General features: G+C 40.2%; 1 protein-coding gene across 5 annotated transcripts; it reads left to right on the top strand.

Moving 5' to 3' along the window:
- The first annotated feature begins 6,005 nt into the window (after positions 1–6,005).
- On the top strand, positions 6,006–16,686 carry tnfaip2b (tumor necrosis factor, alpha-induced protein 2b). Of its 5 annotated transcripts, NM_001140254.1 has the most exons (13): positions 6,109–6,224; positions 11,686–11,889; positions 12,146–12,797; positions 12,891–12,918; positions 13,833–13,955; positions 14,087–14,181; positions 14,314–14,409; positions 14,505–14,631; positions 14,830–14,955; positions 15,092–15,247; positions 15,363–15,484; positions 15,727–15,859; positions 16,320–16,686. In NM_001140254.1, the coding sequence occupies exons 2-13, from the start codon at positions 11,688–11,690 to the stop codon at positions 16,356–16,358; spliced, it is 1,899 nt and encodes a 632-aa protein (NP_001133726.1). In that variant the 5' UTR covers positions 6,109–6,224; positions 11,686–11,687; the 3' UTR covers positions 16,359–16,686. The 5 variants fall into 5 exon arrangements, with proteins under 5 accessions (XP_082824586.1, XP_082824926.1, NP_001133726.1 ...); XM_082968460.1 differs by having other exon boundaries at positions 6,006–6,219; positions 12,891–13,002; positions 15,727–16,686; XM_082968800.1 differs by having other exon boundaries at positions 6,043–6,224; positions 12,891–13,002; positions 15,727–16,686.
- Positions 16,687–16,951: the final 265 nt, after the last annotated feature.

The raw sequence follows: 16,951 nt of genomic DNA, 5'->3' as shown, positions 1-16,951 counted from the left end.
CTATAGTTTGTTAACAAGAAATGTGTGGAGTGGTTGAAAAACGAGTTTTAATGACTCCAACCTAAGTGTATGTAAACTTCCGACTTCAACTGTACATGAACATAGAGTTAAAGTGACTATGCATAGATTATAAACGGAGTAGCAGGAGTGTAAAAGCGTGGTCTGGGTAGCCCTTTGATTAGCTGTTCAGAAGACTTATGGCTTGGGTGTAGAAGCTGTTAAGAAGCCTTTTGGACTTCGACTTGGCGCTCCTGTTACCGCTTGCCGTGCGGTAGCAGAGAAAACAGTCTATGATTAGGGTGGCTGGAGTCTTTGACAATTTTTAGGGCCTTCCTCTGACACCGCCTGGTATAGAGGTCCTGGATGGCAGGAAGCTTGGCCCCAGTGATGTACTGGGCCGTAAGCACTACCCTCTGTAGTGCCTTGCGGTCGTAGGCCGAGCAGTTGCCATACCAGGCATTGATGCAACCAGTCAGGATGCTCTCGATGGTGCAGCTGTAGAACCTTTTGAGGATCTGAGGACCCATGCCAAATCTTTTCAGTCTCCTGAGGGGGAATAGGTTTTGGTGTGCTTGGACCATGTTGGTTTATTGGTGATGTGGACACGAAGGAACTTGAAGCTCACAACCTGCTCCACTACAGCCCGTCAATGAGAATGGGGGCGTGCACATTCCCCATTTTCCTGTAGTCCACAATCATCTCCTTTATCTTGATCATGTGGAGGGAGAGGTTGTTGTCCTGGCATCACACGACCAGGTCTCTGACCTCCTCCCTATAGGCTGTCTCATCGTTGTCGGTGATCAGGCCTACCACTGTTGTGTCATAGGCAAAATTGATGATAGTGTTGGAGTTGTGCCTGGCCATGCAGTCATGAGTGAACAGGGAGTACAGGAGGGGACTGAGCACGCACCCCTGAGGGGCCCACGGGTTGAGGATCAGCGTGGCAGATGTGTTGTTACCTACCCTTACCATCTGGGGGTGTTGCACAGTATACCCTTAATCTTAGTGATACTGTACATAACTTGACATTTCTTCCATACATTGTGGAAGGATAACCAACCTTCCAATGAATGGCAAAGCATTTATTAACCACTATAAATTCTAGGTTACACAGTTTCTTCTGATAAGTCTCCAGTATCAACATTTCCAAGCAAACAAAAACAGGGAAAAGGGAGAATCTGTACACATGCTGAGATTAAAGAACATACTCTTTGGCAGAATTCAGCCAGCCTTCACAAGACCACACCATATGCAAATATGTCCCCTTTTGTGCTTTACACCTCCAGCAGAATAATGCAATGTCTGAGTGCATGGCATTCAGTTTCACTGGCATATAGTATGTTCTATTGGATGGTCTTAAACTGCATGAATTTATGTCTGCGATTATATGGACTTGACTGGCCATTCTAACATAACTGTATCCAGGGATGCGGGTCCTGACAGAGATAATTGCGGTGTGGTCGGCATTTTTGATGCTGCAGGCGGGAGCGGGCATTCAGACAGACGATTTTGGAATGAAAATATTTTTGTCGCACAGATTGTTTTTTAACTGTCCTCTTTCTGCTTTGTATGCGTTAGACTACCTATTGTGTTAAAAGCACATTTTTCACATTATTCACACCAGTGGTGACCCGTCATTAAGGGCAAGCGTGGCAGAGCCCCACCTGTTTAGCTAAAAAAAGAAATACTTACATTTTTGGGGTTGCCTGTTTTGCATGTTATTTTGGCATTAATACATGTCACATAGTAACCGAAAGGTTGCAAGATCGAATCCCCGAGCTGATAAGGTAAAAATCTGTAATTCTGCCCCTGAACAAGGCAGTTAACCTACTGTTCCTAGGCCATCATTGAAAATAAGAATTTGTTCTTAACTGACTTGCCTAGTTAAATAAAGGTAAAACATTTTTTTATCAGTTTGCAAACTATCAAATAGTAAGAATCATTGAGTTAATAAAGCCACATACAAACTTGGTCTCTTTTTTGCTTTCTTGAGTAAGGCAGCTCCAAAATGCAGGTGTGTCAGCCTAGCTCAGCGCTTTCTGTGGTGGTGGGGCAGCCAAAGGAAAATATGGAGCTTAAAGGGTTGGTAATGTTCTCTAGTTGCGCCGTGATTGGCTCAGTGTTCTGTCACTCATGGGGACATATCATCATCGCAAAATCTACGGGTAGAGTGTGAAAATTTAAGCCCCTTGGGTGCTGCCATAGAGTTACATAGAAGTGCCCATCCAAGAAGGCTCAAGGTCATTGGCCACACATATGACATCCAATCATGTTATATCTACCGTAGCTTTGATTGGACTGATTATGTCAACATCATACTTTCAAAATCTTAGCTAGCAGTCATCATCATGAATCAAGTAGACAATCTACTGGCAAATCCTTTTCAATTCTTGTCATGTGAAGAGAAATAATGAAGAGAAATTAAAGATAAAATGTATCGGTGATCATTGGACATAAACATTACACAAGTTGGAAATTGCAAATTCAACAATGAGTGGTTTTGAAGGAATCAGTGGCTAACTGCAAGCATTGCAAAGCAATCACTAGTCTGCTATTCAGTGGAGTGGGTGTGTGGTCCAAGTCTGGGTTTAAGGGTCTCTTTTCCAAGCTTGAAAGGATAAACATTCAACATTGGCCTTGCTGTCAATCCAGAATGACTTCTGCCGCTCTCAAAACAACTGGAAACTCGGAACTGGGACACCTCAGACATCAGTGAGTTCAAGACAACTGGGAAGTCGGGAAAAAATCTAGCTCTGATTGGGAAAATAAGTTTTGAACGTTCATCCAACTCGGAATTGCAAGTCGGGAACTCAGGCCTCTTTCTAGAGCTCCGACCTGAAGTTTACTGAGTTCCCAGTTGTCTTGGAAGCACCATGAATCCAGAGAATGGCAAGGTGAGTCCAAAAATGTATTGTATGCTGCATAAAAAATTATGTAAAATGCCAGGAAGATATGTATTCTGTAGCTAAGAAAGTAATACTAAGTGTATGTTGTGTAGTAAGTTGTTAGTAGCCCACGTGCCTCATCCTAATCATTTGGTCCCTTTTCCCCTCATAATTTAGCCTACTGTTCTGACTTGGTGGTGCACATGTAGCCTATAGCCTGTTTTAGAGAAATGTAATCATTGAATATTGAAAGAGCTTTCATTGTCTGCTTTTATGCTTCCTTTATTTATCCTACAGTTCTGACTTGGTGCACAGGGAGAATAGTGTATGAACGGCCCATGTTCTGAATTCTGATGCTGTACATTTCAAAAGTGCTGAACAATTAGTTATATTGACAACGACCGTCCGAGCTCGCTCATGAATGTCTTAATCTAAATTATGGATTGCCTCTTATCCGCTCGTCGTCACCTTATGCCATAATGTAGTTTGTACATCTCAATTGTCAGTAGAAACCACATTTGTTTAAGCAAGTCAGCCATATCAGCTATGTTTTTTAAAAAGGCAATAAATGAGGCTGAATGAACTGTTTCGCTGCCAGAAAAGGCTCCGCTGATAGCCAGGTGTAGCAGTGATAAGGTGTTGGGACTGCTGTTGGGACTCTTCTGTTGGGACAGCTTTATGTAGGCCCTAACAATTTGTGGGCACCGTTTGTCACCATTATAGTGCAATTAATTTATTGTTTAGTGTTGTGTAGTGGCTTTGCTGGTATGCATTTAAGAGAATGGGCGGAGAAGCACGGGACAGTTATCTTTCCAAGGAAATGTACTTTCTAAATAGGCTATAGTTCACTACATTGCCTAAATATTGATATTTTCAAACTACATCTAGCACATTGGCTGATATAGCCCAGTAATACAATGTAAGGGCCATGTGAGAATCTCTGTTTTTTTAACCTATTTCTTAAGTTATTTTTGCGCATTTGAAATTGCCTATAGGGCGCAAAATTGCTGGGACCATGGCTGGCAAGTGAACTGCATCACATATGCCTAAAATAACATTGCAGGACAGAGGTTGGGTTTGGGACCAGTTCTTGCGGTAGCGGGTGGGAGTCAGACAGTAAGCCAGCTGGTGCAGGCGAGAGCTGGAGGAAGAAATCGGTCTGGTGCAGACCTCTACTATGCACCATGATGGTAAAGCCTGTAACGTTAGAGCTGTTTATTACTGTGTTAGTGTGAAAATTAGGGGATCAGCTAGGGAAACTGACAGATCAATAACGTTACTGTCACGGGTGTCGTAGGGTTTAGACCAAGACGCAGCAGGAAAATGTATACTCATCTTTTATTAAAGGACAAAGAAGGAAAACCAAAATAAACGCGTATACAAAAAACACGACGACAAAGAACAGGCCGGTAAGGCACAAAGCTATACACAGCACCAATCTCCCACAAAATCCCATGACAAAACACATACCTATTTATAGGACCTTCAGTCAGAGGCAACGATAGACAGCTGCCTTCAACTGAAGGCCCCAACACCAATTAACTAAACATAGAAATACAAACGACTAGACTGAACATAGAACTAAACTAACATAGAACAATAACCAAAACCCTGGACTAATAAATCAAATACCCCTCTACATAAACAACCACCCCGAACCATATAAACCAAATACCCCCTCTACATGAACACATACACAAACACACCCTGAACCACATAAAACAAATACCCCCTGCCACGTCCTGACCAAACTAAAATAACAAATAACCCCTATTACTGGTCAGGACATGACAGTTACATTGACATAGACTAATACAACCCACATTGCACTGAAAAAACATCAGAATATCAATCTTAAATTGTTTGGTCGATGGTTTCATTGTTTGAGTCAGGTCTAGTTTGATTGAGGCAAAATAATAGCTAATGTAAGCCAACTTTTGGCCAGCTATCTCTCTATCAACTGGCAAAAGCTTGCCAAGTGAATTTACTTCTGAAACGTGACAAAACAAAGGCTACAAAACATGTCCATACAAACAACTGCTGTTACTATAGTAATAATAGCCACCTCATATTGCTATCTGACAGATAACTAAAGGCTAGAGCTGACCTGGCTGTGCTAGCTACTCACTAGCGTAGCTTATTTATTCACCTCAGTCGAGAGGGGATGAAACATTAGCTAACGTTACATGTCAGTTACAATACTAGCTCAGCACTGTGAATAAACACAAGTTTTGTTTTTTTCCTGTTAAGTTAAACAGCAGTTACCTTGCCAGCTACATCAGTCAACTAAAAAGTAGCCAGTTTCTGTTCCTCTCACAACTCAGGGAAAGAGCGTAACACGTAAACTATGCTCAAATCTCCCGTGCTGGTCCAGCCAACTTTCCAGAAGCTTTGCCTTCACACAGCCTGTCAGCCCGCTCTGTGGTGTCCGAGTGGTCCTAAATCCAGTCGGATAAACACTCCAAACAGCCTACCAGACCGCTTGGAGGCATCCGTATGGTCCTAAAGCACACCGTTACCTCTTTCATGATAAAACTGTGGGGGGGGGACAAACTTTACCATTGACGAAAGTGAAAGTACAGCTATTTCCGGGCTACTTAGATGCATTTCGTTGCAGGTATTAGCCTATCGGGGTTTTTTTGAGGGGAGGCCCCACAGTCCACAGTTCTGTTTTTGTGTAGTGAGGTTTTGAAATATAACATTTAGAGAATTAAACCACAAAACAAATGAAGTCTTCTTCTCCATTTGTTAGTTAAGTGAAAGCTTTAGTTGCTTCCTTTGTACTCATGTGTCTAGTATGACTATAGATGTCAAGTCCATCCCAAAGAAATCCATCCAACATCTACTGTATACTGTTCTCATAGTTCACTGATCATTTGTGTCAGCTCATTAATTATATTGTAGCTATAATGATAAGCAAATGTGTCATAAAGGTAATCATTATCTTGTACATTAAGTTTAAGTCAAATACATATTTGCCTGTTTATCATGTGAGATGCATGCAGGCCAACCCAGCACATGATAGGATTGGGAAATATGTTTGAGACTGTTGAGACATGCTCTATGAAAATAAACTCCAAAGCATCAGATCACAGAAGCCAGCTACACCTACAGGAAACCCCATATCGTCATATGAGGAAGGAAGCAATGTTGCTACAGAGCAGCTCAACCGTCTTATAAAAGACTGTTCAGTATTCTCCTGAGGTGTCTATTTCTAAGCAACATTCAGTTCACCAGGGCCACATGCAGGGGAGGTAGAACACTTGACCCATCATTAATATCAGCGCACACTGTGGAAGAATGAAGTTATTTCGAGGGTTGAGGAATGAAGCAGGTAAGGTATGATCATTTCTCAAGTCTAGAACTCAATGACATTGCATAACGGAAAATAAATCTAACAATTAAGCTTTCACTGCTTCAGTAGACTATTGCTTAGCTACTTCAATAATAACTATCTGTTTAAAACAGGTGATAAATTCCATAGCCTCAAAGTGTTTTATGGCCGATTCAATCAAATCCGCTTTAGCCAACATCCGCATAACTGATGTTTTGACGGTGTTGGAGGTGAAACTGCGTTAATGCAGTCAAATCCACAAGCTCTCCCTGCATTATCCCTAAAGTGGAAATTGCCTTGGCTTCACGGAATTGTATTAAAATAAATCCCATGCAGCCTTGTTTACAAGTTCGAACACTGAAATGTGAGATGTCATCTCACCTCGATTAGGCTGATAGAAATCCTCATTATTTTGTTTAATAATTTTTCATTTGAGCATAATTACTGTATTTCTATATAACCTACACTTTCTCGTTCTGAACTTCTACAAAAGTGGGATAGGTGTGGTTTTGTGAGATATTTATAGGTGGTTTGACACTTTATTCGGACAGTAATGAAATAAGGATACAGGCAAACGCTAGAAACCGTGGGAAGGTTGGAAGCAGGCAATGATCCCTGTTCTCAAGTGGAAAGTTGCATGCAACACGTGCCTGGGAGTGTTGCCACTACACTAAGGCTCTACACAGGAAATATTAATAATGGTTGATGGCAGTGGTTAACTAAATCATAGTTTGCAGATTGCAAATATTCTGTATTTGTAATTTGGGTAAACTCTTTAAAATAGGGCTGAAAGAAAATCCTGCTTGCTCTCCAGGAGGGTTGGGAACTGCTGATCTATGTTTCCCTTAGAGTTGAGTGTTTGAAAATGTTCTTGTTATAATAATACATTTCTCAAAATCACCAAACCTTCAAGAAGAATGTAATGAATATCAATATTCAGGTGGTTTAGGCCTACTAGTTGAAGATCCTTGCCATCCTTTTACTCTACATAGACAAAATATGTGTTTATGAGTTGTGAGTCCACCTACCATCTCTGCCTACCATGTGAACAATACTAAAATGTCAAAAATTGATATTTGATTCCTGGAGAAATGCTTATTTGTATGACTTATTCAAAACTGTCCATGAATGGCTGCAAAAATACATAGCCTCATATTATTCCATTTCAAAGATAAGTAGAAATATGAGATTTGAAATATGTGTTTACAGTGGCATAATTAGGAAGAAGTGGAATAACAAAGTAAGTGTGGGGAATAACAGTAGGGTTCTTTCTGACAAGCACAGTAATTACCCTATATTTTAGCCCATCGTTGAGAATGAGAATTGTTCCACTGATCAGACTAATTAAAGTAAATAGATAATAAAATCTCCAGAAAACAAGTTGTCATCTAAAACAGGCTATAGGCTACATGTGCACCACCAAGTCAGAACAGTAGGCTAAATTAAGAGGGGGAAAAGGACAAACTGATTAGGGTGAGGTGTAACAGTGTAGGTTCCGTCCCTCTCTTCGCCCCTACTTGGGCTCGAACCACACATCAACAACGTACACCCCACGAAGCATCGTTACCCATCGCGCCACAAAAGCCTCGGCCCTTGCAACGCAAGGGGAACAACCACTTCAGGTCTCAGAGCGAGTGACGTCACTGATTGAAACGCTATTAGCGCGCATTACCGCTAACTAACTAGCCATTTCACATCGGTTACAGAGGCACATGGGCTACTAACAGCTTACTACACAACATACGCTTAGTATTACTTTCTTAGTTACAGTATACATATCTCCCTGGCATGTTACATCATTTACGCAGCAGCATACAATACGTTTTTGGACTCACCTTGTTGTGCTGTGCTCACTTGAACAGAAAGGTGGCGCTACGGTCCTTCATAGGCAAATTCTGTCATCAAAAATTGTCATCAAATTCTGGCATTCTCTGGATTTATGGTGTTTTCAAGACAGCTGGGAACTCGGAAAAAAAACAAAGTTGAATCATGATAACGTCACATATCAATGCAAAAATAACATGCAAAACAGGTGGGGCTCAAAACCCTCACCTGCCCTGAATGACGGGTTGCTACAGCGTCTTTTTACAGTTTTATAAACTCAGCAGAGAACGTTCTCTGGCTACGTTTCGAACTCATAAAAGACACTTTCACCCTCGTTCCCTTGGGGGAATCCCCGCGGCCATATTTGTCGTCGGTTCAAATGATTACCCAAGCAAGGGAAGTTTGCAACGTAAGTCCCTCAGCCCTCGTTTTTAATTGTACATCCACTAAGAAGAGTCAGCTAAAACTTAAAACCTCAACGTCAATATGGAGGAGTCAGTAAGTAAAAACGAATGTAAATAAGTTAGACGTTGTGCACGTAAAATGCACGTAAAAGTCATTATGTTTTTGTTTGGTTAGCTTTTGAAAAATGTAGAAATTAATCATTTTCCTTCTTCAGAAGTTCCAGCTAGGCAGGTTAATGTTAGTTAGCTTAATAATTTGTTAGCTATCGTACTGTAGGCGTATTATATTAATAATTATATAACGTTAGTTAATATAATATAAGTAGACATGCAATCATAATTGACTGATTTTTGTTTTGTTTTTTCATATTTTTTTGTAAATTGTATATTTTAAAAATTAATATTATTGTTTTTTATTGCAAAAAAACAGTATACATAAAATAGGTATACAATCTGACAATGATTACAGACTATAGAAAGACCTGAAAAGATAAACATATTGTTTTAACAGCTTTCTTGTTAGAAGAATGTTTATTTTAGTCATTTAGCAGACGCTCTTATCCAGAGCGACTTTCAGTTGCGAATGCATACATTTCATACATTTTTTCTCCGTAATGGTCCCCCGTGGGAATCGATCCCACAATCTTGACGTTGCAAACACCATGCTCTACCAACTGAGCCACACGGGACCGTAGATGTAGAATGGTCTTAATGTACTGCTCAAATTCCTTATAGACAACACGAATAATGTTTTTTTATTCGTGATTTTACATTTGTGAATATGACATTTTACCATCAGCACAATTAGATTCATGAGGTAAAAATGTTTCTTTATCCTTATTATAGTTAAGGAAATCGAGCAGCACATTCTCCCATAAAAACCAAAAGTCATCAAGAATATTAACAATTATAAAACTATGAATATCTTTCCATCATTTCTTTACATGTACACAATGCCAAAATGAATGCAAAACTGTTTCTGGATGCTCAACACAAAAAGTACAGTTAATGTTAATGTATTTTTTGTTTCTTCAGGTAATGATTCGCAGGGTAATACTTATGGATCATTCTGAAAGAGACCTCTTTGACCTTGTTAACAAGCAGGTATTTGTGTGGTAATAACCAGACTTGTTTCCAACAGATATTATTGACAAATGTATTCCAGTAAGTTGTGACATAAGGAATGGATACAATATCCCTTTCAAATAAAGCACGTATAGATCTGTTGTTCTGAGGGAGCAAGGAGAAACACATTTTTCCTATTGGAGAGTCAACTGGATTAAGCAAGGGTAGGTCAAGAAGGTGAAGTCTGGTTACATCTCTAAACAACATTAGAGTTCCAGATAGAATAGCATCAAAGTTTATGGCAAACTCTCTAGGTGTAACAGGGATATTGTAAGGAGATAAAAATTCCTCATAATTGAGTAACAATCCTTCTGCATTGAAAAGTTGACTCACCAGCAGGATATGATTATTAAACCAGTTCTTAAAAAATAAAGACTTGTTTCTATACAAAATATCCTTATTGTTCAAAATGAAATACCTATGCGGTGGAAAAGTATGTTTATATATTAACGACCACGCTAAGGATACTTCTCTATGAAAAGCAGATCATTTTGTAGGAATCTTATCAATGTTATAGTTACAAAGTTACATAAAATTGAAGCCACCAAAATGGGAGAAGATATAATGAGGGATGAAATTCCAAATTGAATTTGGATTCTTTAAGAAATGTTTAGCCCAATTTATCTTAAACATATTATTCAAAGTAGGAAAATCAAAATAATTGAGACCACCATATTCATATGTGTTTATAACGACAGATTTCCTAATATAATGTGTACGATTTTTCCAGATGAAGTTGAAAAGCATCTGGTCAACCGCTTTACCTATTTTGTTGTCAAGATGTAGGGACTGGGCTGCATAAGTAAGTCTGGAGATACCTTCAGCTTTAGAAAGCAATACTCGACCTTTCAAGGATCCTCCCTTGCCCTGCAAGTGCATACAAAACAAAATGTCTAAAAAATATATTCGCTACATGTCTGTATTTGAATTGATATAATGTGGATTTGTATTATTATTTTATTTTTTATCTTCCTTATTTCTTTGTGGAATCCCTCTGGCTGTTCTGCTTTTTGTGTTTCACATGTTACTGTTTAATAAATAAAAAAGTGTAAACTCGTCAGACGTCAGGATCAGAAGTGTCCACTTCATTTGACGGCTGAGGGGAGAGAGTGTGTCTTTTAAGTTTTTGGAATGCCGCCTTTCTCTCCTTTCAGCGCCACTTTAACCTAGAGGGGCGTTTCTTTAAAACATGCATCCAATTATCTTGAGCCCTTACAGATTTAGACCAATCATATTCTTCAATATGCGGCGGTTGACTGTGTGTGGCAGGGCAGGACCGTTATAGAGGTTCCGCTCGTGATGTTAAATTGCAGGCGCATATGCTCCGATTTCAGAATGAGTTGGAGCACAGTTGAAAAGTTAAGGCGCTGACTTTATAATCGACTAATTACAAAAATAAATTCAGTACTTTTCAATGCGTGAGATATAAGACGTGTGCCGTGCGCGCGTGAGAAGAGGTTCAAATGCGTGTATTTCATGACCAATGCGTGAGAGTTGGCAACTCTGGTTCTACGCTATACAAGTAAAGTGGTCAGTCCAGTCGGGAGAGTAGAGCTATTCCTTTCCGTTCACACTTATTTTTCTATCTGGCTTAAGGTATGTCTATACTGAATGCTTTCTTTTACACATACTGAACGTTTGCTTATTATCTCAGAATTCTAATTAACAAAATATACATAGCAATGATATCTGCAGAATATATATCTTATCCACTTTTTTTAGGGTAACGTTAGATAAAGATATTGCTAGATAAAAGGCCTTACATTTTTAAATATTGTAGCGAATTTGGGGGAGCCATGACCAGGACCCAACCCAGTTCAGCGACTGTCAAGCTAACACTAATCCAATCAAATATTATTGGTCACATACACATTTTTAACAGATGTTATTGCGGGTGTAGCGAAATGCTTAACCTTTACACTAAACGGTCCGAACCTCTTGATGAGGTCGCTATCGCTATGTGTTGTGTTAAAGTCGGTGCAATATTTAACAGCGCAGCAGATTGAATACCAACAGTTTATTACACATTGTGTCTGTAAAACACCCCCACCGGCATGCCACCTCCGATGCTAATGCAGTAAGTGTCCATCTGTCTCTGACTGTCTCTATATAGTGATGAGGACTAGAAACATAGTCTCAGGAACAGCATCCACTGAGCCAAACTCAGTGGAACACAGCGGAAAGACAGCGCCAGCTGGAAGAAAGTTTAAACCTTTAACATTGCCCCAGATCCTAAGACGGAATTCCAAGAGTAACACCAGCATCACTGCTCCAGATGTCCCCAACACATCCAGTGTTATTACTGCCCCTCTCGAGGGTGAGTAAACACTGCAATGAGTTCTACCTTTATCTGTCATTGCATCGCATTTTCAAATGATTCCTTTCTTGTCAAAGGTTATTATCAAAATCCCTATGGAATTTACATTTCCCTTATGACTGATTCATTTGTTTATATAATATCTGTAGATGGTTAATATAACAGATATCATACAGTACATTCATATGCAAATGTTCTATGGCATATAGTTTAGACACTGTAAACACTACACAGTCTTTGTGGTCTTTCCCCTCAGAGTTGTTGACTTTTGAGCAGAACCTTGAGAGAAATCGCCTGTCTGCTGCTGGCCAACAGCTGATTGAGAGAGAGGAGCGTCTATATGGACAGATCTCAGAAGAGGTGGTTCAGTCGACCACAGAGAGGGAGGAGGAGAAAGAGCAGCTCACCAGAGATCACAAAGCCCTCCTCAGCCAAATAGACCTGGCTGTAAAGAGTTCTCTCAGTCCGGATGAAGACAGTCTTGAGGCTCTGAAGTCTGCAGTGAAAGCTATCCTACAGGAGGAGGAGCAGGATAGGCAATGGCTGAAGCAGGAGGGTAAACGGCCTGACTGGAGGCCCAGTGAGTGTAGACGTCACCACAACACTGTCCTCCAGAGCCTGGTGGAGGAGCGTATGGACAATGCCGAATTGCCTCCTGAAGAGAGCAACAAGCTACGCTCCTCCCTGCAGAGGGATGTCTGTGGGAAGGGCAGGCGGCTGCAGGAGGACCTGCTGAGGGTGGTGAAGGATGTGAAGGGCTGCTACCCAGAGGACATGGATATCTGCAACTTCTTTGGAAAGATGTATCACCAAGCCTTCAGCGCAGGAATGAGGAAGATTGAAGAGTATGGGCTGGGCATGGATGACTGCTCTTACCTCCTGTATTGGGTGAATGTTGCCTACCCAGAGTGAGTGATGTCTTGTTTGTGTTTGGTTATTAAAAGACTATATAATGAGGTAAGGAAATGTGACTGACTAGTAACTCCTGGTTTTTGTCTTAGAATTCTACAAAATCCGGAACTGACCAAGGTGATTAACCCTGAAATGTTTGGAAAGCTGTTGACTGAGGAGTTGACAACACCACTGGAGAATCAATGTCTTACTCACAAAGAGGTAGATAGGATTTAAATTCAAATGTGTCCTGCAAACTGGACCACAGCTTTCTGACCCATGTGTTTATGTTTTTGTACAGAAAAAGATTAGGGGCTATATTCAGTCTGTATCGCTGAAGCATTACAGATTGTGCAATAGAAATGTAAATGTAATATCTGTTTGAGCCGACATATGCAGCGTTTATTGTGAATAAAGTCTTCACTAATGCAGGAACATTGCCTTTAAATGTCAATCATGCTGTAATGCTGAACTTCCGCAATACGGATTGAATAGAGCCCTAGATTTGCCCATCTACAGATGTAGGATCTTGCAACAACAAAAAACTATTAAAGGTTTAAAAAGGCTTCTAAAGTTAGTAATTTCCACTTAAAATGTTCAGACTTGATTTACCCTTACTAAAAATGTATCAACCGTCTCCAAAAATGTAAATTTCCTGGATTATTTTCCTGCTGTTAGATGCAGCGTCAAATTAAGATCCTACATCTGAAGATGTAAATGATGGCTTGTGGATCATTAAAAAAAGTTTATGGTAATAAGCCGACACACTTTTTTGGTTCCAGGTAGGACTATTTTGGGTTCCGTGTAGAATCCTCTGGGGAAAGGGTTCTACATGGAACCCAATAGGGTTCTACCTGGAACCAAAAAACAGTTATTCTATGGGAACAGCCAAAGAACCCTTTTGGAACCCTTTTTTCTAAGTGTGTGGGCTTAGTACCATTTACTTTTTTTAGGTTATATTTTAGGTTATAGATAGCACCGTTTTTTCTAAGAGTGCAGAGATAAATGTTTCCCTTGTTAGATGCATTGTTTTGTTGATGCCCTGTTTTCAGGCAGAGGTGCAGACATTGATCAACAAAGTGCTGATGGTGGAGGAACAAGCCTGGATGGAGGGGTCTGTGCCTGAGCTCAGAGACAACTGTTACTTTAGCCCCTTGGCCATCGACGTAATTCAGGTAGACATCATATAGGAAATATTTGGCATCCTCATGCCTTTATTGCTCTAACTATTCAGTTAGTCACAAATTAGGTTGTTTATTTTAACAGGGATTCATTTAATACATTTTTTATTTCACTGTCCCTTTAGTTTATTAATGCTGCAGTGAAATCGATAGAGGCAGTTTGGGGAGACACGTCCAAAGTCCAGATAATTGTGTGCCTGTTGAAGGACTTCTTAAATAGGTACTACAGTATACACTTTTTGCAGGAAAGAATTGCATGTCCTGAAGTTACAATGCATTGTATTGTATTCTACTCCAAATACTATCAAATGATGATTATCTATTACTAATATACCAAATTACACACTTGCAGCTATAAGAAATTCCAGGAGAAAGTTCTCAAGGGAAGCAACAATGGAAACAGCAGAACTGTGATAATGGCCATTCTTGCCTGTGTTGAACAATTTAGGTATGTTTTACTTTTCTTTTCTGTTTTTTTATGTCCAAATTGATAGGACCACCATGACATTAGTCATCTAATTTGATGTCTATGATTCCACACAGGGACTATATTGTGAACAAAGCAGATATCTTCCCAGTGGATGTAAAGGAATGCTGTCTGTCCATAGTAGCTGAAATGAAAAACATTGGCTACACATCTTTAACAAGCCCTATACACAAGGATCTCAAGGTATAGCTGACTTACACAACTCATCTCTCTTTGATTTTGCGTCTGAGTCAAGTAATATAAAGTGCAATGTACCTACTAGCCTGTCCTTGCTCTTAATTCAGTACTGATCTATTGTCTGTCTGCCCTCTCCACACACACACACACACACACACACACACACACACACACACACACACACACACACACACACACACACAGTCTCAGTACAGCGATCTGGGAACGCCTGTCTGGTTGGAGAAGAAGAAAGAGGTGTTTGATAAGCTGTTTGAAGGAATTAACAAACACACCCAGGATCTTAAGGGCTTGACTGACTCCTGTCATCAGGTAACTTGATTAACAGATTGATTGAGAGATGGAATGGCTGATTTCCTGGTTGGTTGGTAGGTTGGTTATAGATTGAGAAATTGATTGGTTGGTTGGTTGGTTGGTTGGTTGATTAATTGGTCGAATGACTATGCAGGAGCTGCTGAGCCAGCTGCACTTGGAGGTGACAGTGGAGTACGTGAGGAGGCTACTGAAGAGGAAGATCAAGCTGAGAGACAAAGAGATGCAGGAGCAGGCGGCCAGGTTGCTGTGTGAGGATGGCCAGAGACTACACAAACTGTTCACTGAAGCGGTGAGAATACACTCACTCACTCACTCACTCACTCACTCACTCACTCACTCACTCACTCACTCACACACACACACACACATACACACTGGAGATCATATTGTGTTTGTTGTCACAGGGTTCCAGGGAGGAGTGGCTAAGTGACATCCTGCCCAAGATTGCTGAAGTGCTGAAACTCCAAGACATTTCCTCCATACAGCTGGAGATAGTGACTCTGAGTCAAGCTTACCCTGACCTCAGGTTAAACTTTCATACTTGTTATTCACATAACTGTTGTTAGACAATACTGTAGCTATGTGATTTTGTATTTCCATTGCATATTCTAATGCAGTGATTGTTTATATTGAAACAGCTGAAACAGTTCCTTTTATAATACTAAATTCAGTTGCAGTGCCTTGCACAAGGCCAATAACACACTGCAGATGATGCTGTGTTTGCGTTGAACACCCAGTGAGCTCAACCTTTTCCACTTTGACCCACAGTGAATTCCAGGTGTCCGCCCTGCTTAGCCTCAAATCCAACCTTTCTGCCTCTGCCGTGAAGAGGGTAAAGAAGACCCTCCTGGACAACCAGGACACCACCAGCTCCCAGGATGCCCCATCTTTTTTCTCCAAGGTACAGGTCAGATGAGTGCTGAATACTCTTAATGAGTCAAGTCTGCAATGCTCTTGTAAGGAAAGTACCTTAAAGAGGGGACTAGCGTGGTTCTGGTTCCGGTTCTGACCAAAATGTTCGCTTATAAATTGTTCTGTGGACACCATAGATTGAAATAGCATGCATTCAGCGATAGCCCTAGATCTCACGGACTTGGAAGTATATATCTTCCACCTGTATACCTCAGGCTGTGAAATCTGACATCACTTGAAGCTGGGATGCCCTGCTTACCATTTCATTCACTCTTCAAATTCTCCATCAACTCCTGGCTGAATGCTACGTCACAGCCACTGACAAAGCACATGCCTGCAATCCTTAGATCCTAGCATAGCAGGAGAGAATGGTTTCATCACATCCAGAACTTTATCAAAGTCATCAAAAATAATTCACAGATTTTAAATGTTTTTTCTGTTTGTCATAGACGGACAATATTAATATGAGAAGAACGGCCAGTTCATAATGAGTTCAGGAAGCCAAGCTAGAGTCCTGTCTGATGTTCAGAAGGGTGGGGGCAGAAGTTTTGTTCAAGAGAAACCTTTAGAGAATATGCACATTTTCTCTAATGTGAAACATGTATTTTACAGTTATAAGGAAGTTTACATTTTATAGTTAGTTGTTTTAGAATTTGATTGTACTATATTTAGAAAGCAAGCCTTATTCATACAGTTTTGTTGAATAGGAAATACATCATAAAATATTTCATATGTGTATCATATTTGTACTGTGCACTTGAGCGTGTGTCCTCGAAAGTGACTACACCTCAGCAATAAAAACAATTTTAAATACCAGAGAGGTGGGATTTTAATCTTTCTTGGAGTATTCTGCATCACAAGTTATTGTTGATGGCCATCTCATGATAAATAATTACTTGTGGGTACATAGATTATAATTTAAATTACATTTTCCCTTGAATTGGTTAGTCAATGACTCCAAGTCATTGTTACCATTCTGTCAATGAAAATGCAAAGTATACACTCCAACCAATTGTCTAGCCGACCATGATTTATTTTGTGTATCAGTTCCAGGTAAACGCTCACTTTACCAGTAAGCTAC

Source organism: Salmo salar, chromosome 01 (assembly GCF_965601325.2).
Source record: "Salmo salar chromosome 01, fSalSal1, whole genome shotgun sequence".
NCBI classification, from domain to species: Eukaryota; Metazoa; Chordata; class Actinopteri; order Salmoniformes; family Salmonidae; genus Salmo; species Salmo salar.
This window is presented reverse-complemented; position numbering and strand designations above follow the sequence as displayed.

Coding starts and splice junctions, on each gene's coding strand:
- tnfaip2b (XM_082968460.1), top strand. CDS start 6,186: ATGAAGTTATTTCGAGGGTTGAGGAATGAAGCAG. Junction 14,182..14,313: donor TTGAAGGACTTCTTAAATAG/GTACTACAGTAT, acceptor ACACACTTGCAG/CTATAAGAAATTCCAGGAGA. Junction 14,956..15,091: donor TGACTGACTCCTGTCATCAG/GTAACTTGATTA, acceptor ATGACTATGCAG/GAGCTGCTGAGCCAGCTGCA.